The sequence below is a fragment of the Daphnia magna genome, linkage group LG6 (genome assembly GCF_020631705.1).
Source record: "Daphnia magna isolate NIES linkage group LG6, ASM2063170v1.1, whole genome shotgun sequence".
Lineage (NCBI taxonomy): Eukaryota > Metazoa > Arthropoda > Branchiopoda > Diplostraca > Daphniidae > Daphnia > Daphnia magna.
In genome coordinates this window covers 3,253,430-3,276,372 of record NC_059187.1, presented here as the reverse complement: position 1 = coordinate 3,276,372, position 22,943 = coordinate 3,253,430, and the positions used below count along the sequence as shown (strand labels likewise).

At 39.7% G+C, this 22,943-nt stretch overlaps 7 protein-coding genes across 10 annotated transcripts; 4 read left to right on the top strand and 3 right to left on the bottom strand.

Moving 5' to 3' along the window:
- The first annotated feature begins 354 nt into the window (after nt 1-354).
- On the top strand, nt 355-1,777 carry LOC116925592. Its single transcript, XM_032932328.2, has 4 exons — nt 355-802; nt 860-1,012; nt 1,072-1,335; nt 1,395-1,777. The coding sequence occupies exons 1-4, from the start codon at nt 581-583 to the stop codon at nt 1,644-1,646; spliced, it is 891 nt and encodes a 296-aa protein (XP_032788219.2). The 5' UTR covers nt 355-580; the 3' UTR covers nt 1,647-1,777.
- An 864-nt stretch (nt 1,778-2,641) lies between these two features.
- Nucleotides 2,642-4,210, bottom strand: LOC116925614 (probable RNA-binding protein 18). 2 transcript variants are annotated; one of them, XR_006648108.1, is made up of 7 exons: nt 4,073-4,210; nt 3,916-4,007; nt 3,627-3,840; nt 3,478-3,557; nt 3,157-3,386; nt 3,001-3,096; nt 2,642-2,948 (listed from the first exon to the last, which is right to left on the bottom strand). XR_006648108.1 is itself a non-coding variant. In XM_032932359.2 (6 exons), the coding sequence occupies exons 1-5, from the start codon at nt 4,088-4,090 to the stop codon at nt 3,176-3,178; spliced, it is 615 nt and encodes a 204-aa protein (XP_032788250.1). In that variant the 5' UTR covers nt 4,091-4,210; the 3' UTR covers nt 2,959-3,096; nt 3,157-3,175. The 2 variants fall into 2 exon arrangements, 1 of the variants encoding a protein (XP_032788250.1); XM_032932359.2 differs by lacking the exon at nt 2,642-2,948 and having other exon boundaries at nt 2,959-3,096.
- Nucleotides 4,211-4,491: 281 nt separating this feature from the next.
- On the top strand, nt 4,492-6,180 carry LOC116925613 (40S ribosomal protein S8). The gene is made up of 5 exons (XM_032932358.2): nt 4,492-4,644; nt 4,885-4,991; nt 5,202-5,301; nt 5,477-5,652; nt 5,856-6,180. Exons 1-5 carry the CDS (start codon nt 4,641-4,643, stop codon nt 6,093-6,095), a joined length of 627 nt encoding a protein of 208 aa, XP_032788249.1. The 5' UTR covers nt 4,492-4,640; the 3' UTR covers nt 6,096-6,180.
- A 386-nt stretch (nt 6,181-6,566) lies between these two features.
- LOC116925538 (kinesin-like protein KIF13A) lies at nt 6,567-16,355 on the bottom strand. Of its 2 annotated transcripts, none has more exons than XM_032932239.2 (22): nt 16,035-16,355; nt 15,878-15,968; nt 14,719-14,885; nt 13,771-13,895; nt 13,392-13,691; nt 13,089-13,298; nt 12,825-13,028; nt 12,007-12,255; nt 11,619-11,951; nt 10,997-11,552; nt 10,792-10,937; nt 10,559-10,702; nt 10,241-10,493; nt 10,069-10,178; nt 9,568-10,006; nt 9,135-9,505; nt 8,547-9,065; nt 8,205-8,480; nt 7,654-8,136; nt 7,406-7,586; nt 7,132-7,347; nt 6,567-7,062 (listed from the first exon to the last, which is right to left on the bottom strand). In XM_032932239.2, exons 1-22 carry the CDS (start codon nt 16,087-16,089, stop codon nt 7,007-7,009), a joined length of 5,484 nt encoding a protein of 1,827 aa, XP_032788130.2. In that variant the 5' UTR covers nt 16,090-16,355; the 3' UTR covers nt 6,567-7,006. The 2 variants fall into 2 exon arrangements, with proteins under 2 accessions (XP_032788130.2, XP_032788131.2); XM_032932240.2 differs by having other exon boundaries at nt 10,069-10,175.
- Nucleotides 16,356-16,754: 399 nt separating this feature from the next.
- On the top strand, nt 16,755-19,362 carry LOC116925572 (probable serine incorporator). The gene is made up of 8 exons (XM_032932296.2): nt 16,755-17,156; nt 17,303-17,667; nt 17,732-17,950; nt 18,021-18,105; nt 18,171-18,354; nt 18,416-18,634; nt 18,758-18,905; nt 18,976-19,362. Exons 1-8 carry the CDS (start codon nt 17,121-17,123, stop codon nt 19,112-19,114), a joined length of 1,395 nt encoding a protein of 464 aa, XP_032788187.1. The 5' UTR covers nt 16,755-17,120; the 3' UTR covers nt 19,115-19,362.
- Nucleotides 19,363-19,838: 476 nt separating this feature from the next.
- Nucleotides 19,839-21,012, bottom strand: LOC116934964 (calcium channel flower). The gene is made up of 5 exons (XM_032942363.2): nt 20,780-21,012; nt 20,572-20,644; nt 20,385-20,510; nt 20,211-20,318; nt 19,839-20,153 (listed from the first exon to the last, which is right to left on the bottom strand). The coding sequence occupies exons 1-5, from the start codon at nt 20,883-20,885 to the stop codon at nt 20,051-20,053; spliced, it is 516 nt and encodes a 171-aa protein (XP_032798254.1). The 5' UTR covers nt 20,886-21,012; the 3' UTR covers nt 19,839-20,050.
- A 55-nt stretch (nt 21,013-21,067) lies between these two features.
- LOC116925588 (serine/threonine-protein kinase Nek7) lies at nt 21,068-22,937 on the top strand. 2 transcript variants are annotated; one of them, XM_045175190.1, is made up of 7 exons: nt 21,068-21,210; nt 21,270-21,716; nt 21,783-22,002; nt 22,060-22,262; nt 22,321-22,434; nt 22,488-22,663; nt 22,735-22,937. In XM_045175190.1, the coding sequence occupies exons 2-7, from the start codon at nt 21,501-21,503 to the stop codon at nt 22,811-22,813; spliced, it is 1,008 nt and encodes a 335-aa protein (XP_045031125.1). In that variant the 5' UTR covers nt 21,068-21,210; nt 21,270-21,500; the 3' UTR covers nt 22,814-22,937. The 2 variants fall into 2 exon arrangements, with proteins under 2 accessions (XP_045031125.1, XP_032788215.2); XM_032932324.2 differs by having other exon boundaries at nt 21,144-21,716.
- The last annotated feature ends 6 nt before the right edge of the window (nt 22,938-22,943 follow it).

Below are 22,943 nucleotides of genomic sequence, written 5' to 3'. Positions count from 1 at the left end.
CGAACTTTCTTTCCCCGGTTTATTCCAGATCGATTATCAGTTGCAAAGGTCGATGATCTTCTGCTTTTGCGATTTCAATGAATTAGATCCCAGAAAATATAAGATAGTGTCCAACATCCATTAGCTTATTAGTTAATGACATTTTTAAAAAGCTGATTATGGATTTCCAAACATGTTTTCTTCACTTTAGTTTCGTTCACGGCACTACACACCCGCTTGGTGTATATTTTCTTGAAAAGCGCTCGTGATTTAAAAATGTTTTTCCACCCTCCCCCCAAAACCCTAGCACGAGCCCCGCCTCCCCACATGGGGTATGCTTGTAAGCGCTTTGCGTTCCCCCGGGATTTCAACTATGACCAGAAGGCACGAGTCAGCCACACGTGCTCTGCTTTCTGTTGAATATCGGCGCTCGATTTATTTCATTTACCGGAAAGACTTAGTCTAAGCTTGTTGCTCCCACTTGTTTGTGGCAAAAGCCATAAAAAACCACTTACCGGTCAATCTTCTTCGTAAACTGCATTGTTGATCTTATTCATCGGCATAGAAAGATATTCTTTAATAATTAAAATTAGCGCCAAGGATGCAAACTGAGATGGACAACAACGAAAATCACGTTATTCAAGGACTGGAGGCCCTTCTAAAGGGTGAAGAGGTCCAAGAAGTTTGTCACAGCAAAAGTTTTGAAGAGATGAGGACCAGGTTTAGAGACAGTTTTAGTTTGGATCAATCAAAAGATTCTGGGTTCACTTTTTCCAACCTGAGTTTTAGACATACCCCAAGTGTAAACACATCTATTCAGAATGTGAGTTTTTTTCTTTTAATTAAATAAAGTATATCTTACTAATTCTTTGTCGTACAGCAATCCATGGAGTCAGGCTTTTCATGTGAATTGTATGATACTTCATTCAGTTTTAAACCAGCTGTTAATGTTTCATTTGATGGATGCTATATCGAAGATGATTTTGTGCCTGTAACTAGAGGGCTTGCACAAAAGCTTCAACAGTCACAGTGGGTGAGTACAAATTTTACTGCTATCCATGTCTGGAAAATTTTAATCATTTTTCCTTTTAGCCTGCAAAACCTAAAACTGGGATCCTTTCTAGTGCTGTTAGCCATGGTGGTGATATTAAGAGTAAAACCCCTTCTTCACCTTCAAGCATACAGGAAGCATACACCCAAGTGAAATATACATATCTGATGAGAAAGTGTTGGAATAGCATATGTTGCATAAGGAAACTTCATACTCAGTTGACACAAAAGACTATGGATCTGGAACAACCAATTGAATGGAATGTAATTTGCTTGCTTGATGCCTTCAAGAATGAAATTATAGAAGTAAGTTAATCTACTAATTTCTGGAAAATCTTACTTAGTATTTTACTTTAACATTTTAGATGACCAAAGAATTCAGTGACTCAAAGCTTGCTTCCTTGCTACATGAAATTCAAAACTCTTTAGAGCTGGTGTACAGAAACATTGGTTACAGTGCTATGGATTGGAATGTGTTAAAACAACTTCAAAGACTGTCTAGTAATTTATTTGTGGCTCTCTATTGTCAGTGCGTTCTACAGAATTCACTATCGACCCCTGCTGAAGAAAAGTTTCGTTCTGAGAAACGCTTTACAATTTGGAACAGTTTGGTTTAGAAGTGTTCTGTTCTAATCTTTTCAAGACCCCGTTCTTTTTTTTTTCCCCTGTTGAGATTGGCAGATATACTTTCTTGTGGCGTGCCTAATGTTTTTTCCCACACTGTACGATAAATAAATCAATAAATGCATTCCGTTTTTCGTTTAAAATAAAAATATTGCCCTTAATTTGTTCATCAACGGCGGCTAAGTAATACCTGCGAATGCAAATATTTATTTATGCTTTATTTAATAGTAGTAGATGGAAGGAAGTTGTCGAATTTCAGATACAGGGCGGTTTTCGATTGCCGGGATGGTATAAGCAGGATGTGTATCCCACTTTAAACTCTTCCCGTAGAGTTCACTTTACCGTCTAGTCCAGAAATACGAACCAGTTCTCTGAATGCGGTTAGAGTGTAAATACTCTTTTTTAGGTATTGGTTAAGATTGAGGAAGAATCGGTTAAATGTTGAGGAAGGCTAAGAGGTAGCATCTATCGAAGTAGCCTTCAGCTAACGAAACTGTTAGATATGTTGCAGGCCAAATATCGCAGGCATTCGTCATCAGCTAAGTGAACTGGCTGGTACAGTATCCTGATTTTTTTTCCAAAATCTCATGTATAAAATACGGTCCATAATACCCATTACTTTTTTAAATGGAGGGGGAAAAAAAAAAACAGTTACCGGGGCGCAACGGCGGGGGTAAGTTAGTTGAGCAAAAAAAGAAAAAAAAAAAACCTCAGTCATGGAAATTAAGGAAGAATGTTGGGATAAAAAGAATTGTCCTTGCCTCTTGACTTAGATGACAAAACATTCCCAAAATTTCGAATTTGTAGCTTAGGAAATAAACTCACCTTTGGAGTTGTAAATTTACGAGAATACAGTGTTCGAATAATTTATAGCATGAGCATTTGTTTTGTACCATTAAACTGGAGTTAGTTTTCAGCATCCACGGAGCAACAAAAATTTTTGAATACCCTAATTCACACGTGCCGTACAGCATTCTAAAATGAAATATTGAAATTTAAAATTTTTTATTAAAACAATGAAAAAAAAAAAAACAACAAACAAATGATAATGAAAAATGTAAACTTTCCATCTATGTGTTATCCATCACACAGTTTCTCCATTTCTAATGTGTGGTAAGAATTTTGAATGCAGGTTTACGTTTCGTAAAACATTTTTTAAAACTCTGCCGGTCAAGCGTGTTTTGGTTGTCACTGGATTAAGATGTTGTTAGATAGTTGTACGGTAAATTGAGAATTCCAAAACATAGGACCCTTTACTTGGTTTCTTGAGCTCACCATCACGCGGAATTTCAATACTAATCTAAATTTTGCTTTAAAGTAGTTTATTTTAAAAAGAAGTGCATTTACCATCTCAAGACGAACGGGATCTTGTTAATGACAATAATAAATATTAAAAATCAGTGCTTAACACTTTGTCTTGTACTGGCGAACATCTGAAATTGCCTACGAATAAAAACTCTATATTTTTACTACTTCCATTAAATATAATTTAATTACCGATACCATAGTCATGTATAAAATTTTAACGTCGCCGGTCTCTATGGCCTCCACGGCTTCGGTACGGTCTGGAACCCCTAGACCGATTAGACCTACTAGGATAAGGTTGAACCGCTGGTCTGGCAGCCATCCGGCTAAGAGGGGATACGAAATTTGGTGGCAAATCAGGAAGTGTTGCTGGTGAATTTTCCATTGCTTTCAGTTTGCTTTCAATTGCTTTGATCTGCTGTTCAAGACTGCATGTTACAAATGGGATAAAAATAAAATTGATCAATTTTGAAAAGCTTCTACATCACCATATAATGTGTTTCTAAGCTATTGAATTACTTTAATTTATGTTTATTGTCTTTTGCTCCACTCAATGCAGGTATGCTGAGTTGAGTTGTTTTAGGTCCTGCAAGGTCATCCTAATAAATTTTTTTTAGGACAAAAACATTATCAACAAATCATTGAATATATATCAAAAGGTTACTCACTTTCTGGACACTTCGTGCAGGTTTCACTAAAAGAGTACGTCCAAGAAGAGACTTTCCATCAAATTCTTTTCTAGCTCGTATAGCTTCTTCTCTTTTACTAAATGTGAGAAAAGCATATCCTCTGGGTTGGCCTGCTTGGGGTCCAATTTTGTGGAAGAGGTATTCAAGCTTGTCAATGGTACCAGCATTTTGAAACAGTTTTACCAATTCAAACCAGCAAATGAAAAAAAATCAGATAACTATACTGTTTTATTAAATAGAAAGTTTGATTCAAAGTTTGTATACTTACTCTGTCACTCTTGAGTCAAGATTACCGACCCAGATCCGGCTATCATTATTAGGATGAGTATACAAGTCTAACATTGGATCGTCTTTATCCATCTATACATTTTTTAGAAAATTTCGCTTATAGACAAAGTTAACCAATAAAAGTTAAGGATCTTAACCTCGGTATTCGAATTCATTTTAGCTTGTTTTTCTTCTCACTTTCGATTTTCGCCAAACAACACAAAGCCCTTACAACAAAACACATCAACAATCGATTTTCGATTGATGGCAATGTGCAATTTGGTTATTTTGCAACGTTGCCAATAGCGAATTATCAAATATGACATTTCTCTTACATTTTTAATGAATAGTGTGTAGATTCTGCTGAAAAAACTTAAATTAAATATTTAAAAAAACTTTTTATTAAGAATAAAAACACGTTCTTAAATTTTTAAATAGATGTCAAGAAAAACACCCTTTCAAAACTTTTTTACTGCTACATGATAGTATATTAAACTGGACTAAAACTAACGGAATTTTTATTTCAACATTTTAAAATGGCAAATTTCTTAAAGTGATTATCTTAAAATGTTTAATTAATTCAGTTTTAGCTGGCAACGCTTGCGATTGTTTTTTATAAAGGGAAGTGAGTTTCTGTTCTCTACCACTAGAGAGTGTCTCGTATTCCTCAGTCTTTCTCTCGTTCGAGTCTTTCCGCGATCGACTCGATCGTCCATTCTATCCAAGATGGGTGAGTATTCGTTACACTAGATTTTATCCTCTTTCATCCATGTTTTGCTTATTGTTTTTGAGCTAGTTTAGTTTCGAATTTGTTGTCCTCAATTTCAATTGTGTCTTATAATCTTTCGATTTACATTAGCTTTAAAATCGAATTTCTTAATAGTGCTACAATTTGGTCCTGTCGGTGTCTGACGTTGGCGGACGCATCGTGTTAACAGTAGTTGGAACTAACCACATTCATTTCATTTAGGCATCTCTCGTGACCATCAACACAAAAGGAGGGCTACGGGTGGCAAACGTAAGCCCATCCGCAAGAAGAGGAAGTTCGAGTTGGGCCGCCCCCCTGCAAATACTAAGGTGAGTCTACTTCATAGCGAAAGGTATTACGTTGAAATGTCTGAATCTTTCAATTGGCGTTGAAATGTACGATACGAGTTCCAAATGATTAACATAACCATACCATCTTTCGGCTGAAGAGAATGATGAAATTAGAATTATGATTTTTAAATGACTTCTCTTCAAAACCAAGGCAATTTTGGGAACCTCTAACGAAACTTCTATTTACAGCTTGGGGCTCGCCGTATTCACACTGTTCGCGTTCGCGGTGGAAACAAGAAGTACCGTGCTCTTCGTTTGGATCAAGGCAACTTCTCCTGGGGATCTGAAGGTTAGTTTTCAAACATAACAGATATGGTTTAAGTGTTAAATGATGTCATTCGTGCGTGTCATCTGATCATATTGATGGATAAGACTTCATTGTCGTTAACTGATAACAAGTTGGTAGTTAGTAATTTTCTACACTTGTTAGCTTGTTCAACATTTAAATTTTGTTCTGTGTGCAGGTGTTTCCCGCAAGGCCCGTATCATCGACGTTGTATACAATGCATCGAATAACGAATTGGTTCGCACCAAGACCTTGGTAAAGAATGCCATCATTGTCGTCGATGCCACCCCTTTCAGACAGTGGTATGAAGGACATTATGCCATCCCCCTTGGACGCAAGAAGGGAGCTAAGCTTGTGAGTTTCCATTTTTGGAACCAAAAATATTTCATTATGATGATACATCTTGTACTTGCACTAGGCTAGTGCCTCGTATGATACTGTTCTAGTATTGTACATTCTAGCCTCTGATGTTCTAGTCATAGTTACTCTGAATATTGCATTTTAAATTAAAATTCTTACTGTTTTTATCACTTACTAACAGCTCCATTCTTTTGTAGACTGAAGCAGAAGAAGCGGTATTGAACAAGAAGAAGTCCAAGAAATCTGAGAAGAAATATAAGTCCCGCCAACGTCTCGCTAAAATCGAGCCGGGTTTAGAAGAACAGTTCATGACTGGTCGTCTTTTGGTGGCAATTTCCAGCCGGCCCGGTCAATGTGGAAGGGCTGACGGATACATTCTTGAGGGACGAGAATTGGAATTCTACCTCAGGAAAATGAAGACCAAGAAAGGAAAATAATTCATTCGCCGCTTTTGTACTTCTGACTTGTGCTTTTCATCTGCCACATGACGTTGACGAGAAATACAAGTGTGCTGGCGATAAACAGTTGTTCATTTCGTGATCAAAGACTGATGGATGGAATAGCTAGTAGACGAAAACAGTACGAGTTTCGGTGCCATTTAACGCCAGACAAGTTACGTAGGCAACAGACTATGAATGCTAGTACCTTGCTTTTGATACCACTTCCGACATCTTGAACAGGTCGTTGAAATTTAAAGTTCGTACAAGCTTTAACCGAATACAATGCTAGCTCCTTGGATGACAAATTTTTATTGAGATGTAGCTTCCACGTCCAGATGATGGGCAAATGGGACACATTACATGCCATTGTATGTTCGTTGAGGAATTTCACATTAGATGGAAAACTACGCTGCATGCAGGTGCGTGAAAAACTAAATTTCAAAATTTAATAAAAGCGGTGAAATAAAATCAAAGCAAAATAAATGTAATTTTTTTTTCATTTTTTTTTACATTTCACGATCAAGCATTGTATGTAGACAAAACAAATTTGTATAATAGTTTGACAGTTTGATAAAATCTACTATGATGAAAATCACATGCCAATGTTTTTCTTTAAAATAAATTCCGGCTTAACTTGTAGGAATGTTTAAAATACTCGAATTCCTTTAAATAAGATGGCAATAGTAAGATCAGTTTTGGTCTCACATTGCCTTGCATCAGTCAAGTTCTTTAAAAGTACTTTTTAAACACGAGTCGTAATATTGCCGTTTGAATGCAAAAAATAAAAAATAAAATAACAAAAAAATTGGTGCTTAATAAAGCAACTCTCCTTTCGTCAGCCCTGTTGAAAATATGACTAACTCTTCTTGCTTCCTCCAAAGTAACGAGAAGAGAATACTTATGGTAATCTAATGCCTGTTAAGGCCATCTCCTCGGCTTTTTGAACGACGCATAGATGCATCTCCTGAAAGACATTAACCGTTTGTACAACCCAAATACTTAGTGTGCTTGTTAAAGCTGGACAAGAACTTACCCGAGAGAGCGAGTTTACGAGCGCTTTCGCTCATGCCTTCTGCTTTACTCTGGCTCCGCTTCATTGCATGACTTTGCATTTCAGAGGTTGAAACTCTAGAGCTATGAAGAGCCCGACCTCTTTTATCCAAAATTAATTTGTCCACTTTTACGAAGATTCCGTGCTTGGGTTTGCAATTGAAATAACAAACTCCTTGAACAGAACCGTCATGTTTACCTAGAATTTCAGATGTTTAACTGTCATACTAACGTCGAGAATTAGAATTCACTCTTACCTGTCGGAGCATCCAGTGTTACCCCAATCCAAGTACCAGATGCAAATTGCGTTGCACCTATAAAGGAAATTATGCCCGACCAGTTGTATGGTCGAACTAAAATACTCTCGCCTACAGTTACCCATTCAGGTAAAGGCTTGGAGGGTTTGCTCGTTACGACTGGGACCTCGGAAGGAGTTTCCTAAACGTAAAATAGAATTAAATTTTAAGAGGCGTACTAATAAAAAGACAGACAAACTTATTACTACCTCATCGTCGGTGGCTGTAAGGCGTTCGATGGAAACGTTGCTACTGCTACTATGAGCACTGCCATAACTATTGTTGAGATTAAGCGATTCGTTTACCGTCAATGCCGTCGGACAGGATGATCGATGAGCCTTGAGAGCAGTCAATTTGTCAACCGAAGCCTTTGATCTTCGAACGACTCCACATTCAGTAGAGACGACAGTCAAGTTCTTTTCGAATTCTTCTTGGTTCGCTTCATAGGCAGATGCGATAGGTGGCTGTGGCAGTGGCTGGGCTACCGGATGATCTGGCGTTTCTTCCGTGCTTACACTACAACTTCTTAAAGAGCACTCGTCCTCATTGGTACTAGAAAGCGTCACCTCTGAAGCTCCATTCGATCCGTACCCACTAGAATAAACGCTCTCGCCTTGTGGACCATTCTCATCGGCATGCACTTGCAACCGGCTTTCGTTGTCAATCATGTCTAATTCAGCTTCTTCTTCATTCTAACGTGAAACGTATTTTTGCTCTATTTATGCTATTTTTTTTTTTTTATTACTAGAATTTTTGATACCTTATCCTCCATAATTTCCGGGGTAGTTTCCAGCTTGTCCACAAAAACAAGCGATGATATTGCGTGGTTCCCAGCAGTCGGATTCTCTTCGTGTAAAGTTGTCATTCTGGACACAAGACGTGAGGATGCAGGACTAGGAGATGACTGACTTAGTCGGCCTAGTCCAGCATTTGCATTAAGATTAAGATAGTTGGGCCGCGTCACCGTCGAATCAAGTGATCTGCGAGCAACTTCACTGGATGGCGAATTCGGAGATCCTATTGCCGTATTTTTATCCTACAATGAACTTATGATTAGTTTACGATAGAACAAGGTTGAAAACAAAAAAAAAACTAGTCTCACCCGGCCTTGAATGCCAAGTATTTCGGCCGCAAAATTGGCCAATGATTCTGAGCGTCCCATTTTCCCTGTACTGCCATTACTGTTCTCCTCTTGCCAACGAAGTAATTGGGACAGGTTGGGAACGCTCAAGGTCTTTCTCATAGTGGAGCTCGTTTTACCACCTTGTTGGTTTTGGAGTAACTCTTTTACAGCCAAATTTTGGCGGAGTCTGTCCAACGTCAAAATAGACTCGACTGCCCCTACGCTTTTGGTATATTTTTCGATGTAAGTTTCGCCGTCCTCAGAGTAGACGTCTTCACCTGAGGCTGCTAACTGTGCTAGTGATTCGCGATCTTCCAGCTCTTCGCTAGCTTTAGGTACATTGGATACGATTTCGTACATAACTCCCGAAGAGGTAATCGAGTCAACACGTCCGATCTTCTTCTTCAAAATGCTCGTAAGGCTCTGCTTTTTGTAGATATTGATTGCAAGTCTCTTGCGCAGAATGAGATCCATCGGAGAAGGATGTGACAATCGAACCTAAGTTAATGCGTGATCGTAATGTTATTTTAAGTTTACGTTCAAACAATAGTAATAATAGCAACCCACCGTGGCCTTTAAGATCAAGTAGACTCGCTCATTCGCTTCAGTAACGCGATTTAGGTACAGACTGTCGTGAATTGATGAGTCCCAGGCAGCGACGGCACCGATATCTTCATTGTCAAGGTACCTGATGATTGGCAAGCTGGAAAACTGCCCACCGTGTTCTTTAGGTAAGATGGAGTTGCTTCCAGCTGCGGTCATAAACTGCCCATCATCCACCATATTCAAACCGTCGAGAAAGGAACTATTTTCAAAACTTCCGTGCAAATTTGATTGATAGGGTGCGGAAAGATCGTCCGGATTTAGATCAAGGAACAAGACCGGGACGTGCCGTTCCAAACCAGCAGGAGGATTCCAATCCGGCGGTACGGGGGCGCCTGAATCATCCACAGCACATAAAGACAAGTTCCTCATATTGCGTTTACTAGACCTATTTTACCTGGAATTCCCGAACTGGATATGGGTATCAAAACAGCGTTTCTCTCTTCCGTCAGACTGACCCATTGGTTCACTAAACTCTGTTCGCGTTCTACATCGCTATCGGTTTTGTCCGGCTTTTGCATTAAACGTTGCAGCTGCTGGTCAAGATGTTGTCGTCTACGCGCAACGGCGTCGCTCCACTTATCGCGTAACAAGAGCAGGTCTTCCTCTTGGTACGAATCGAGCTGTTTTTGCAATTTGGACCTGGCTGAAACACTTCCAATTTCGACACATGCCACTGTCTCACAGACCAGTGGTAACGTGCCAGAGTCACGGACAGGTCGGACACGTACGCACACTCTTCGTTGCTGTCCTTGGCGAAGTTGATAGACACCTCCAGACAGGCAGTCTCGGTGGATAACTTCAACTGGAACGTACTCTCCAGAATCACTCAATTCCTATCGTATAGACAGGCATGAAATTTGTAAATATACCAAACGCATTGACAAGTGCATCATACCTGAATTTCTACCCATAATTCAATTCGACGTGAAACTTCGCGCCATTTGTCGGCTAATGATCGTACTTTCGCTAATTGCTGTTGTTCTACTTCCCATGCTGTTTTACCTGCTTTTAAAGAAAGGAATAAAATGCTTAAATAGTCCACATGCTTTACGGAAGTCTAAAAATACCTGTGAAGCCACCACTTCGATGACCCCAAACTTCAATGGAAAGTGCCCCTTCGCTGCACAGATCTACAAACTCCTCAGTTAATGGCACGGTGAAATCTTTGACGTGGTCGAAGCGTATGCGAACATCATTTTGATTGCGTCGGTCCTCGTCCTCGTTACTCATCACTGTAGGTACTACCACAGCTTCTGTTTGTCCGAACATGTTATACTGACAGAAAACAAAGTGCGACAAAGACGCAGGCAGCCCGCAGACCTGTAGGGTGAAAAACCAAACAGTTGAAGTTAAAAACAAGGCGAATGTGAATCACAATTTTTCACCTGATGTATGCTAACACGGCACGTGACCGTAGAGCAATTGCCGTTAGATGTAGCATCCTCATCTTGCTCATCCCAATTTTCACCTGAGTCCGATTCACACATGTGATCAGTAGGGAATTGACCGGCTATCCTGCTCAATTCCACCTGGGATAGATATAGTTACCAGTTACTTGGATTGCAATATTTTGTTTTTGTTTGTAGAACACGCCAAGGAAAATAAAAGCGTGCGGTACCTGTAATTTTCCGGCAACTTCTCCTTGTTGAGATATAATAGGAACAAAGTAATTTAATCTAACGTCATGGAAGAGCACATCCATGTATATATTGGCAACACCAATTAAACTATGGCTCTCTTGCAGCTCGTAGAATGGATCCGAGCCTATGTAAGAAATGATTCAAGAACTCGGGACTCTCTAGCGCTTTTTTAAAAATTCTTACCCGGAGACAGGAAAGGGTTTTCTCTCCTGTTAAGAGGATCCACGTTTTTAAATTCATTGTAGAGGTCTCTCATGTCCACTAATTTGAGGTCTAATTTATCTAATGACCAGATTTGATTGGGCTTTCCAGTTCGTCTTACTAGGATGGCCGGCTCACTCACCAACCCTATTCGTTTACGATTAGGACTTAGGTTGGCAGGTGGGATTTGGAGGGTCACGCTAAAACGTGTCTGCTTGCCTAGCTCTTCAGCTAAGACATTGGCTTCTCGTGCAAGAGCGTTAGCACGTACGATGTCCTCTCTCAACTGGGCCAAGCTTCGGCGAAACACTTCATCTTTCTCTTGGGCCCATCGTTCTGAACGAGGCGTTCCTAGTCCCACACCACCGCGAAGGGATCTACCGCTCAGATCAAGCGATGAGAAGGACGAAGAGGGAGACATGGGAGAAAGAAGAGAAGTACGGAGTTGATGAAAATGTCGTTCATATTCTTGCCGTTGACGCTGTAGAGCTCGTTGTTTGTCTTCTTCGTGTTGCTTCTCCAAACGAGCGATTGCCGTCTAATGAACAGACACATTAGGACATAAGATACGAGTCATTCTGTATGCTGGAGTTTCGCTACTTACTTGTATGGGATCATTGGACATTTCTTTTAGAACAAGTTCTTCGCGCGCAAAATTGAAATCCGGTTGAACCTGTTCTTCGCTAGTTGGACTAGGACGTGGGCAGTTGACCCGGAAAAAATGGTTGTTTCCCCATAGCAACCGATCACCGTGACGGAGTAGGACTCGAGCAATAACAGGCGATCCATTTAGAAAGCAGGGCGCGACCCCTAATGGTTCCATAAACAGTTGTCCATTCTCAATAAGTAATTGACAGTGCTCGGTCTGGATGCCGAGTCCAGACAGCTGGATATCAGGTTGACTATCAGCGTCTTGCCGGCCCACAAGAGTGCGATCCTAAATGAAAAGCGAGTATATACAGATGTCCAAATGGATGTCGGAGGACATTTACCTTTAAGTAGTAAACTAATAATTCATTAAGGGAAGGATCGGCGTTCAAGTTGACCAAGTAGAATTTGTTCTTTTCTACTTGAATACCAGAGGCTTGAACGGAAATGCCCATTTTTTCAAGCGCCTGCTGTCGGTCATGATGCACGCGTTCCGTTTTTACAAGTTTCTCTTCCCACGTTTCCGACATGGCGCTCATCAATTTTTCTGACTGGTGAAGTTGCTCGCTGAGATCGTCACGGTACACGGCATGCTAATAACATACAAGGATCATATTAGCTCTGCGTCGTTGCGTCATTTTTGGCCAGTAGGAAAACTAATTATAAAAGATATTGCAGTTCAAAGAAACTAATGTCTCTCTAACAGACATGCCCAAGAGTGGAAATAAAGGGATCAGCACAAAAACTATTTCATCCCAAAGCTACAAAAAGTCTGTGAAGGAATGGCACCCCCAACAAGATCTGTGTCTGAGAGCAGAACTTTATGGAGGATGCGAGAATCATAACACCCCTCTCACAATTGGCATAGAAAAACGCCCTGGATTACGATACCCGAAAATAGCTAATGGTGTACTGTGTAAAGCTTTATATTTATAACCTCGTTTCTTATGAGAACCTGGGAAAAAGGTTTTAAACCAAAAAATTCTTGCTCGCATTTTCTAGGCTTCTAAGCTTTTAGCCCGTATAACCCACCGTAATAAACAATGCATTGGCTGACGGTGTGTTTCGAAATGCCATCACAACCCACCTCAAGAGGCTTAAGGACAACAGAGTACGAGATATGGAGTAGGATACCCATATATTTGGGAAAAACATGGGTTACCTTCAGTTGTTCTTTGAGGAATTCTAATTCCTCTCTCAATTCTCTGATGATCCGGCCGTTAGGATCTTCATTAACGACCGCGTGGCAGACAATACGTTTAGCTCGGTCGGCATAACGTAACGTTGACAAGGTTTCCTCGTAGTTGTCTGAAGCTGGAGATATGGTGGCAACCATGACTGTTTTGCTGTTGCCGCCCAAGTTATCCTATACAAGGCGTCGTAAAATGATATGATTGTTTAAAATCTAGTATTGGGAGAAACTTACTTTGAGAAGCCATGTCAACACCGAATCTCGATATGGGACAAATTTGTCCTTGTTCTTAAGGGTGGCTTGATCGGCCAACTTGGAAATGACTAAGCCCAAGGTGGTAAGCGACTTATTGATGTTAGATCCCTCTTTCAGTCGGTCACCGACTGCTCCCGTCTTAGAAACGCGTTCGGATCCAGCCAAATCGACCAAAGACATTTTGCTGACCTTTCATTTTTTTTTTTTTTGTTAAAAAAATAAATAAATAAAAAATACACATGATTCGAAAATATTGTTTTAAAGTGAAATTTTAAAGCCAACCTTTTCTCCAGTAACGTCACTAAAAGGATCAGTAAATATTTGAGTAAGAATGACGTTGAAAACAGCATGCGAGCGGGACGATTCGCTGTTCATATTGGTTGCGGCTACAGTTCGTGACTTATTTCCTTCGCCCATAAGCACTTCAATGTCTTGATAAGATGTAACAGCCAGCTGGGCCAGACCGTCTACGTAAGGACCTAGTACCGAATGCTCTCGCACTTTAAGCGATTGCTTGTGAGCCCCAGGATCTAGCAAATCATGGACTTTTTCGTTGTATATTTCCATATAGCTAACTTCGACCTGGTGGATGTTCAACAAAAATGTATCACATTAATGTTGAATTACACCCATTTCATGGCTTAAGAATGTAATGAAATACCTTGCACATCAAGGAAGGTTCTTCTTCCTTCAGCCGTTTGATTCGATCAAAGAGAGCGTTACACAACCGTGGAATGATTCCTGGATTGTTCTGAGTTCCCATCATCGTATATGACTTTCCCGACCCTGTATTTACGTCGTCGTATAAAAGAAGAATGGAATTAATCAATGGAGTTAATAAACAACGACAAGGATTGGACAGGTAAACCATTCGCTGCCAGATAATCTAATTGCGAAATTGGCGACTACGTCACTCCTTTAACGGGAATAGTGCAACGCGACTCCCAGCAAATAAATTGGGTAACCAAGCTTGCTTGTTAATTACAGCCACATTAAGGCATTCATCCCGATAGTAATATGAACGAATGCGAAATATGACCATCCCGTAAGATCGATTACCCTTGGCATTGTTGGCCTATCCCCAGGCAGATCCCTGGCAGTTTTAAAAGGAAAGAGAGCGGGGAGAGGGATACGGGAAAAGCTTGTGCGCTTTCTTATTAACATATGTTTTCACACACAGGGAACAATTAACGTCTGCGGAAGTGTGACCCTAAGCATAACAACAAAATTAAACAATGCATCATCGGAGTCAGTTCGGGTGGGAGGAGTTAACGCTTTTCTACCAATAACGGGTACGGAGCAAATCTCATATACTTGGCACTACTATGAGGCTTCAACTACAAAAAAAAAAAAAAAAAAAAACCAGAAAAGTCGAGTCAAATCTTGTTGGTACAGTTATAAGAAAACCCATTATCTAGAGTCGAGAGAAAGAGCGGGTAAGAAAAAAAAAAGAAAGGAATACGTTATTGCAGACATAACCCGAGGACAACATGAAATCAGCACCGAGGCTAATATACAAAACACGAAAAAAAAAAATGCAACGAAAGAGGTCAAGTACATACGCTCATTTCATTGAAAAATAAGATAGGGTATGAAAGGTTTTCCGAACCTGTTTGTCCGTAGGCAAAGATGCAGGCATTGTATCCTTGGAAGGCGTTTTCTAACAAATCCTGGCCGAGGGCTTCGAAAACCTTTTCTTGGCTACTATACCTGCTGTCCTCTTCATCCAACGATAGAAAACAGTGATCGAATGTGAAGCTTTTAGGGTCTTTCCGGCTGTGAGTTAAAAAAAAAAAAAAAGGGAAAAGAAAAACAGCAGCCAAGAGTCAGATTACTAGTTAACGTTAGGGCAAACGTAATCTTGGCTTCCGAGAACTGACGCAGCCAGACAAAATGGCATATAGAAGAGTATACACGCATCAACAAACAAACAATTTTTGGAAAATCTACTACGAATCCCGGGGTATTGAACAGAGTGCACCCGCTTTTCCCCAGAAATACTCCAAACAGAGCAGATGATACACGATTGAGCGCTCATCCGAAAGGTCACGGGGAACTGAGACCGTGGTCCGGGAAAAAAAAAAAAATAATACCATCGATGTACTCACTGTACAGGGATGCAATAAATCACGCCTCCCCCTATTTCGAATGATTGCAAAGAACGAGCGAGCGTGTGTCTGTCGCATTGATCACAGTTCTATCGCTTGAAGTGAGTCACCTTCTTTCCGATGGGAAACTGTGAGTTGTACAGTCGGTACCAATCACCAAATCAATTCGGTTGGCCAAATGTCACGCACTAAGATCGAGGGGGAAACGAGTGTGCAACTCAGATTGAGGCATGCAATGAAAAGAATAATAAAAATTGAACATACTGCAAGAGGAACAGAAAGGGGGGGAATGAAGCTCCCCTAACATCATGCCATTTTCTAAGTCCTCTTCTGCCTTTCTCTATACTTAATGTTTGAAAGGCTAAATAAAGCTTCACATATTTTTAATGTTAAACCAGACCTCAAGTGAACACAAGAATCTTTCCATTAGGTTAAATATGAGTAATGCTTTTCATAATCTCCTATCTCACTTCTCATTCTTCCTCCCTTTCCCCTTAAAAATGCTTCAAATCATAGGCAATTTTAGGTCTTGTCTGAAATAACCAGGGCATGAGTGTGCTGGGGCATAGCTCTTCTGATAAGATAAGACAAGCTATGTCTCAAAACTATGGTGTTTTAACAGGAACTGAAATTTAACTAAGGGTGTAAGTGGAAATGTACCTTTCTGGTGGTTTATCCAATGTTGAAGGGTGGTGCAAGACTGTTTGCGAGTCTAACATTTCAACCACACATTTGGTGTTCAGGTCGATTTCTTTTAAGACAAGAATATGATTTACACTTAGATTCCCAGAAACTTGTTAAACCATGACTTTATTACCTCGCCGGTTAAATGGCCGAACCCTAACAGCAACTTGAACTTTGTCATTCGACATTGTTTTGATAAATATTGATATTTCTAGGACACCAAAACAATACAAGGGGCACAAATGCTAGGGGTGGCAGATAGGGAACTGCCTAGTGCCTTCACTTTTGCACTGAGATCACACTACTTTGGCACGGGTAAACTAATAAAACCCTAACAAAACCCAGCTCACTAACTCGGTGCGATTAAATATATCAAGACATGGGAACTGTTTAGGAGCAACTGCAGCTGCCGTAGACTGCTGGTGGAAGCTAACAAATGAATAAAGACTACTCAGGCCAATGAGCTCACCAAACACCAATCCAATGATCAGCTTTGTATTTGCGTTGCCAGACATTGCCCATTAGCCTACAGTTTCGATGACAACCCAGTGTCTTACGGAGACCCTAACGAGAACAAGACGAACTACCTGAAACGCTATTTTGAAGACCTTTCATTTAAGCAGCAAGAATGCGCTTTTGAATCAATTTTATCAGATTGATTCAGTGAGGAGCTAAATGATAATTTCAATAATTTAATTTAAGTAATTTAATTCCGTTATGTTTTGCAACAATAAGAGCAAATTGACAACAAAGGGATCCAGTTCATAGATGGCGTAAGGTGACCAAGTTGTAGCATTACTGATGAGGATATTTGGCCTGAAAAATGTATGGTACCTCTTGAATTGTATTTGGGACTGTTGTTAAACAGTAGTTCATTCGCTTTTGCAACTTTTTTTTATGTTTTCTATTTTCTTTGTGTTGCAATACGGAAACGTAAAATTGATTTCAGCGATTTAGGGTTTGCCCGAGAAAGTTACAAAACCTTTGAGTCATCAGGGTTTTGCATTTTTTTATTATTGTGGTTCGCAGTCACGTTGCCACACCCTGAGTATTATTGTTATCGATTTGGGCGTGCGCCGTTGTAGGGATTAGCTAGTTCGCTCTTCCGTCATTGTTTGATCGAATTTGTTGTTGTCGTTTAACTGCCGAGCAACTGCGTTGCACTGTTGACTTGCAAGGAAAGCAAAGTACTCCGTTATTAATAAATTGAAGTTGCATAATGGGAGCTGTGTTAGGAATTTGCAGTGCTGCCCAGGTAAAAAGAGTATTTTTATAGCTGTTGAACTATCCTTTTTTATCTTAAGATGTATCATGCTATCACATCCAGCAATTATTAGCTGGCCTCTTATAGAATTTCAGAGACACTTTCTTAAATGGATAATTTATTAAAATTGTTTACAGCTGGCCTGCTGTTGTGGAAGTGCAGCTTGTGGTCTCTGTTGTCAAGCATGCCCATCATGCAAGAACTCGTCATCAACCAGGATTATGTATGCCATTATGTTGCTATTGGGTACCATAGTTGCTTGCATAATGTTAAGCCCAGGGCTGGCCTCAGCCATGCAAAAAGTCCCATTTTGTGATGGCTCGGAAAGCGGTGTGCCAGACTTGATTGTACCCAATGCTATCAAAATTGACTGTGGGATTGCTGCTGGATATTTAGCTGTATACCGTCTTTGTTTCGGCATGACACTGTTTTTCCTCTTCATGGCACTTATAATGATAGGTGTTCGTAGTTCAAAGGATCCAAGAGCTGGGATTCAAAATGGGTATTTCCTATTGATTACAATACAAGATCATAAATTACATAATTACAGGTTTTTATTTATATAGATTTTGGGCCATCAAATATCTTGTTCTGATTGGGGCAATTGTTGGAGCCTTTTTCATCCCAGAAGATGAAGCAGGAACATTTGGGACTACATGGATGTATTTTGGATTGATTGGAGGTTTCTGCTTCATTCTCATCCAGTTGGTCCTTGTTGTTGACTTTGCACATCGTTGGGCTGAATCATGGGTTGACAAATATGAAGAGACAAGTTCTAAGGCTTGGTATTTCCATTTGTTTTACAAATTCAGACAAGTCTATTTAATAATATTAAAATTTTTCGTTTTTCAATAGGTATTGCGCCTTGGTTTTCTTTACTTTTTTCCAGTACGCCCTGTGCATCACAGCCGTTAGCTTGTTCTTTGTCTACTACACTACGGTTGGTTAACGTGATAATTTAAATGTAGCCGAGTATACTACAATGAGTGACTATTTGGGTTACAGAGTGATGACTGCGCTTTGAACAAATTTTTCATCTCAATCAACCTGATTTTATGCATCTTAGTCAGTGTCGTAGCCGTCTTACCAAAAGTGCAAGAATACCAACCGCGTTCTGGCTTATTGCAATCTTCAATTGTTAGTCTTTACACACTTTATCTGACATGGTCGGCCATGTCTAATAATCCTGGTAAAATTCTACTCTTTATTTTTCTTAATTCAATTAAACGTGTCTCGTAATTGTTCAAAAGATGCAAACTGTAAGCCGAATTTTTCGGATATAATCAACGGCCAGACAGGACCCAGTACCCAAGAACAGAAGACAACTTTTGACGCCGAATCGATTGTGGGCCTCGTAATCTGGTTTTGCTGTGTCCTGTACTCCAGTATCCGAACTGCGTCCAACAAACAAACCGAGCGTCTGATTGGTTCGGATAAAGTTCTGGCTAAAACCGATGACGGATCTACAGGTACTCTAGGTTCACTGATATTAGTGGTTTTCTTAACTTCTCATCATAATAAATAATCGAGAAAGCGTACAATTATTCTACAAGTTAATTTTGAATTTAAAATGAATTTATTCGATCATTTAGGAAGTGGTGCCGATGTCCACGAAGTTGAATCCGGCGGCAAAGTATGGGATAACGAGGCAGATGGAGTTGCGTATTCTTGGTCTTTCTTTCATTTGATGTTCGCCCTTGCCACGTTGTATGTTATGATGACCATAACGAATTGGTACAAGTAAGTGATTTACATACATTACATGTTATGTATATGTGCCTGATTGATTAATTCTAATTAACTTACGCAGACCTACCTCCGACTTGTCCACACTGAGCAGCAACGAGGCGTCCGTCTGGGTGAAAATTATATCGTCTTGGTTGTGTCTTGGACTATACCTTTGGTCTTTGATAGCCCCTGCAGTTCTACCTGATCGCGATTTTAGTTGAAAAAGTTGTGAACAATCCATTTATATATTAGAGGGGTTTTTTTTTGTTGTCTAAACGTCAAGCAGTTCTTGCATCAATATCCTATACGGTTTTAGGAAATCATACGAAAATCTTAATTAATCAAATTTTTTTTTAATTAAGAGGTTTTCGTTGACATGTCACTATCTCTTAACCAGTCCCCGTTTTACCTTTCGGCGCACGCAATATATAAACCTACGTCGATTAAACAATACATGTAAGAAATCATTGTTATTAGTTCGCTTGTTCGTGGGAAATACGGTGTGACTCACCTTGACTCGAAGGCACTGTGAAGATTCTGGACGTGGCAGTTCTGAAAGAATCGGTTTCCATGGTATCATCGAGTGATGGTGCCAATAGTGTCAACAGAATGAGAATAGCTATGCTGTTTCAGATATCTAAAATTAGTCACAATTAGGGAAACTTCTGAATTACTTACAGCTATAACGAAATAAAAGTAGGCCTGAATGTAGTCGTCAGTTTGGGTCTGAAAGTAAACGATCCCGAAACGGATGGATTTTATTATCCTACTATCTAAGTGAGTCCCACCTAAGTAAAGCTACTGATATTGGCTAGAAAATTTTTGTGGAGCTTATTTTTTTTTCCCCTGTACTTAAGTCAAAGATTTAGTAGAAAAGGCGATTAAAAAATTTCCCTTTGAATGATTTTCGATACGAACCTTTTACCAGTTGTTGGAACTTCGAAATTTTGCACAGAATTGTATTCACACCAAACAGACATCGGAATGCTAGTATCCCAGCCTAACCTGACAAACAGGTGATTCCAAGCTTCGACACTTTCGTGGAGTACACTGATAAAGGGTTAACTAAGCGCGCTAATTTACAATCAAACAGAGTCATAACGTCAGTTTTTCTTTCATCACGTTAAATAAAATCATTAAAGACCTGCCCTTATTTCTTAGGGAACTGATTGGTTTGGAATAGGAACCTCCATGTTCTTTACCAGATTAGTGGCCAGAAAATCAGTTTGGGCACGGTTCAGCATTTCACCACGACTTGCCCTAAACGTAAACAAAGTGATCAGTGTAAAATAGGAAGAAAATTCTAAAGCTTTTTACTTTTTCCCAAGAGCCATGAGACCATAAACAACTCCAGTTGCAAACAACATAGCACTGCCTAGGAATGTTGATAAGCCAGCACACAGAAACATGGCAGGCAGTGATATTCTGGAATATTAATAGATCAAAAATTTCAATTCAATTATAAAGTAGAACATTAGCAATGAAACTTACAAAATGTAAAATGCAGCCTTGTGCCAAACAGGCCTTCTATCAATAAAGTTTGTAAATGTTTGCACAAAATCCAGGAACATGCAGCAACAGGGTGCTTCTGCCAAAACTACCATGAATCCAGCCAATCTAACAAAAGGAAAGCATTAACAAATAAAGAAATTTAGTCTTAGGATTATTAATTACTTACATTTGCCAAATGCCAGCAACTATACAGATCGGTGAGAATGATATGCAGGTCCACAACCCCAATGCCATGGCCACTAAAAATAAAACAATACAAATATAATTTCATAGAAAAATAAAATGCCATTGAATTCTACTGTTTAAAGAAATTGTTCCACATGATGTTCAAGTAGGAGGTGACACCGGTGATCGTCTAGCAATGATATACTCACCAATTCCTCCAAAAGTTCCCATTCCTCTTCCAGCATATTTCAGCCACCAAGGAATTTCCTCGGGTTGTGGGGCATCTGGAGTTGATTGAGGAGCTGCCGATGACATTTTTATTAAAATAAAAACAAAATCAATTCAGCGGCACGACTAGGGACTGCGAAGAATAAAGATACTAATAAACACAGCTAAAAAAAGCCAAACGAGCAGTGACAGCTACTAAGAATTAATGCGGCGTTGCTAGTTCGTACAGAATAATCTTTCCCCCATAGCATCGAAAGGAAAGAATCGAATCGCCTCTTCGCCTGTGTATTTCTAGTCTTAGGTAGCCTGTACCCTCTACCCTGTAGTAGCTACTTCAAGGTTTCACTTCGATATCATACCAATAACGTTCGGAAATAATCTTTGAAAACATAACTGTCCATCTCTGAACGCCGTAAGCCCGTAACCATATTTTTTCTTGTGAATGCCTTGAATAATTATTTTGTTCTATAGCATCCTGTACAGCAGTTGTTACGAACGGAATTGCGCCTTGGCGGGAATAAAGATTTAATGAAAAACTCAAAATGAGGGGGACGAGGTAAGTAATCGATGATTGACCAGTGTAATCCTGCCTTTGAAGTGGACTACCATTTGCCACGTCATTTGTCGCTAAGTCAGCGCAACCTAAGGTTTACAACTAGTTTTGTTGGCAATTAGTTGGCGCCAATTTTTTTAAAACTTGCGATGGCTTCTTATCAATCGGCTGATTACGATTATTCATCAGTAAAGTTAGCTGATTTCGAAATCGGACAGTATATCGGCAAAGGACAATTTAGCGTGGTAAATCGCGCTCGTTGTAAAGTTAGTAATGAAATGGTTGCGTTAAAAAAGGTTCAGCTATACGAAATGACAGATTTAAAAGCCCGTAATGACTGCATGAAAGAAATTCAACTTTTGCAGGTATATTGTACGTTTTCGATTTTCCAGCCACATTGATTAATAGCTGTCGTACATTTTTCGCGAAAGCAATTAAATCATCCAAATGTCGTGTGCTACATTCATTCTTTCGTGGAGAACAAAGAACTTCAAATCGTCCTCGAACTAGCCGACGCCGGTGATCTTGCTCAACTTTTGCGATATTGCCAAAGACAACATCGACTTTTGGTAGAAAAAACGATATGGCACTATTTTGTTCAACTTTGCAGCGCTCTGGAACACATGCACAGCAAAAGAGTTTTACATAGAGGTCTGTACCAACTTGCCATTCAGGTATTATTCTGTTCATTCAATTGTTTTCTTGTAGATATCAAACCAGCGAATGTTTTCATGACAGCAAAAGGGGTCGTTAAGTTGGGCGATTTGGGATTGAGTCGTTTTTTTAGCTCGAAAACCTTGGCAGCACATTCACTAGTTGGCACCCCTTACTATATGAGTCCTGAAAGGTTAAAACAAACCGGCTACGATTTCAAGTCGGATATTTGGTCGCTGGGCTGCCTTTTATACGAGGTAGGAGCTACTACGATTTTTGCATGTTCATTTAAGGAAACTGAATTTCTCGTGACAGATGGCCGCTCTTCAATCACCTTTCTATGGAGAGAAAACAAATTTGTTCTCTCTCTGCCAAAAGATTGAGAGATGTGAATACCCTCCGATTCCTTCAACTCACTACAGTCACGAGGTTGTGAATCATTCATGAGATAACTTGGCATATTACTCATTTTGTGTTAACAGCTTCGCCAACTAGTAGTGACATGCATACATCCAACACCAGAAAAAAGACCAGATGCCTACCAAGTACTGCAGAGCTCACAAGCCATGAATGCTCGATTTTGTAACAATCCAGACTATGCTGCTATTTCGGATACGCGACGATATGGAACCACTAATCACACACCTAACAATTTGCGGTAATAAATAAACAGAAATATTAAATATTAAGTATACCTGAGTAAAATGGTGCAATTAAAAATACCTGAAGGCCAGAAGCAGTGTTTCATAACAACAATTCAAAAATCAAACAAATATATGCTGGGAGCCATCAGTCAGGGAATTTCTAAGTCATAATAAAATTATACTTCTCCAGTGTTAGGTGCAATTATTCTTTGCATCCCACTTTTATTACCAAATTTTAAGTGATACGTGATATATGTATATTTGAAATACAATGAAGTTCTTTTCTTAGCTTTC

Excerpts from the sequence above, each read along its gene's own strand:
- LOC116934964 (XM_032942363.2), bottom strand. The coding sequence starts at position 20,885 with ATGTCATCGGCAGCTCCTCAATCAACTCCAGATGCCCCACAACCCGAG. Across the intron at positions 20,645-20,779 it reads GGGAACTTTTGGAGGAATTG|TGGCCATGGCATTGGGGTTG; the intron begins GTGAGTATATCA and ends TTTTATTTTTAG. Across the intron at positions 20,511-20,571 it reads GTTGCTGGCATTTGGCAAAT|ATTGGCTGGATTCATGGTAG; the intron begins GTAAGTAATTAA and ends TCCTTTTGTTAG.
- LOC116925613 (XM_032932358.2), top strand. Across the intron at positions 5,302-5,476 it reads CTTCTCCTGGGGATCTGAAG|GTGTTTCCCGCAAGGCCCGT; the intron begins GTTAGTTTTCAA and ends TTCTGTGTGCAG. Across the intron at positions 5,653-5,855 it reads GCAAGAAGGGAGCTAAGCTT|ACTGAAGCAGAAGAAGCGGT; the intron begins GTGAGTTTCCAT and ends ATTCTTTTGTAG.
- LOC116925572 (XM_032932296.2), top strand. The coding sequence starts at position 17,121 with ATGGGAGCTGTGTTAGGAATTTGCAGTGCTGCCCAG. Across the intron at positions 18,355-18,415 it reads GGCCATGTCTAATAATCCTG|ATGCAAACTGTAAGCCGAAT; the intron begins GTAAAATTCTAC and ends ATTGTTCAAAAG. Across the intron at positions 18,906-18,975 it reads ACCATAACGAATTGGTACAA|ACCTACCTCCGACTTGTCCA; the intron begins GTAAGTGATTTA and ends TAACTTACGCAG.
- LOC116925538 (XM_032932239.2), bottom strand. The coding sequence starts at position 16,089 with ATGTCGAATGACAAAGTTCAAGTTGCTGTTAGGGTTCGGCCATTTAAC. Across the intron at positions 13,299-13,391 it reads GTGACGTTACTGGAGAAAAG|GTCAGCAAAATGTCTTTGGT; the intron begins GTTGGCTTTAAA and ends AAAAAATGAAAG. Across the intron at positions 11,952-12,006 it reads TATTAGTTTACTACTTAAAG|GATCGCACTCTTGTGGGCCG; the intron begins GTAAATGTCCTC and ends CTTTTCATTTAG.
- LOC116925588 (XM_045175190.1), top strand. The coding sequence starts at position 21,501 with ATGGCTTCTTATCAATCGGCTGATTACGATTATTCATCAGTAAAGTTA. Across the intron at positions 21,717-21,782 it reads AAGAAATTCAACTTTTGCAG|CAATTAAATCATCCAAATGT; the intron begins GTATATTGTACG and ends TTTTCGCGAAAG. Across the intron at positions 22,664-22,734 it reads CACACACCTAACAATTTGCG|GCCAGAAGCAGTGTTTCATA; the intron begins GTAATAAATAAA and ends AAATACCTGAAG.
- LOC116925592 (XM_032932328.2), top strand. The coding sequence starts at position 581 with ATGCAAACTGAGATGGACAACAACGAAAATCACGTTATTCAAGGACTG. Across the intron at positions 803-859 it reads TAAACACATCTATTCAGAAT|CAATCCATGGAGTCAGGCTT; the intron begins GTGAGTTTTTTT and ends TTTGTCGTACAG. Across the intron at positions 1,336-1,394 it reads TCAAGAATGAAATTATAGAA|ATGACCAAAGAATTCAGTGA; the intron begins GTAAGTTAATCT and ends TTAACATTTTAG.
- LOC116925614 (XM_032932359.2), bottom strand. Across the intron at positions 3,558-3,626 it reads CTGCACGAAGTGTCCAGAAA|GATGACCTTGCAGGACCTAA; the intron begins GTGAGTAACCTT and ends AAAATTTATTAG. Across the intron at positions 3,387-3,477 it reads GACAATAAACATAAATTAAA|TCTTGAACAGCAGATCAAAG; the intron begins GTAATTCAATAG and ends TGTAACATGCAG.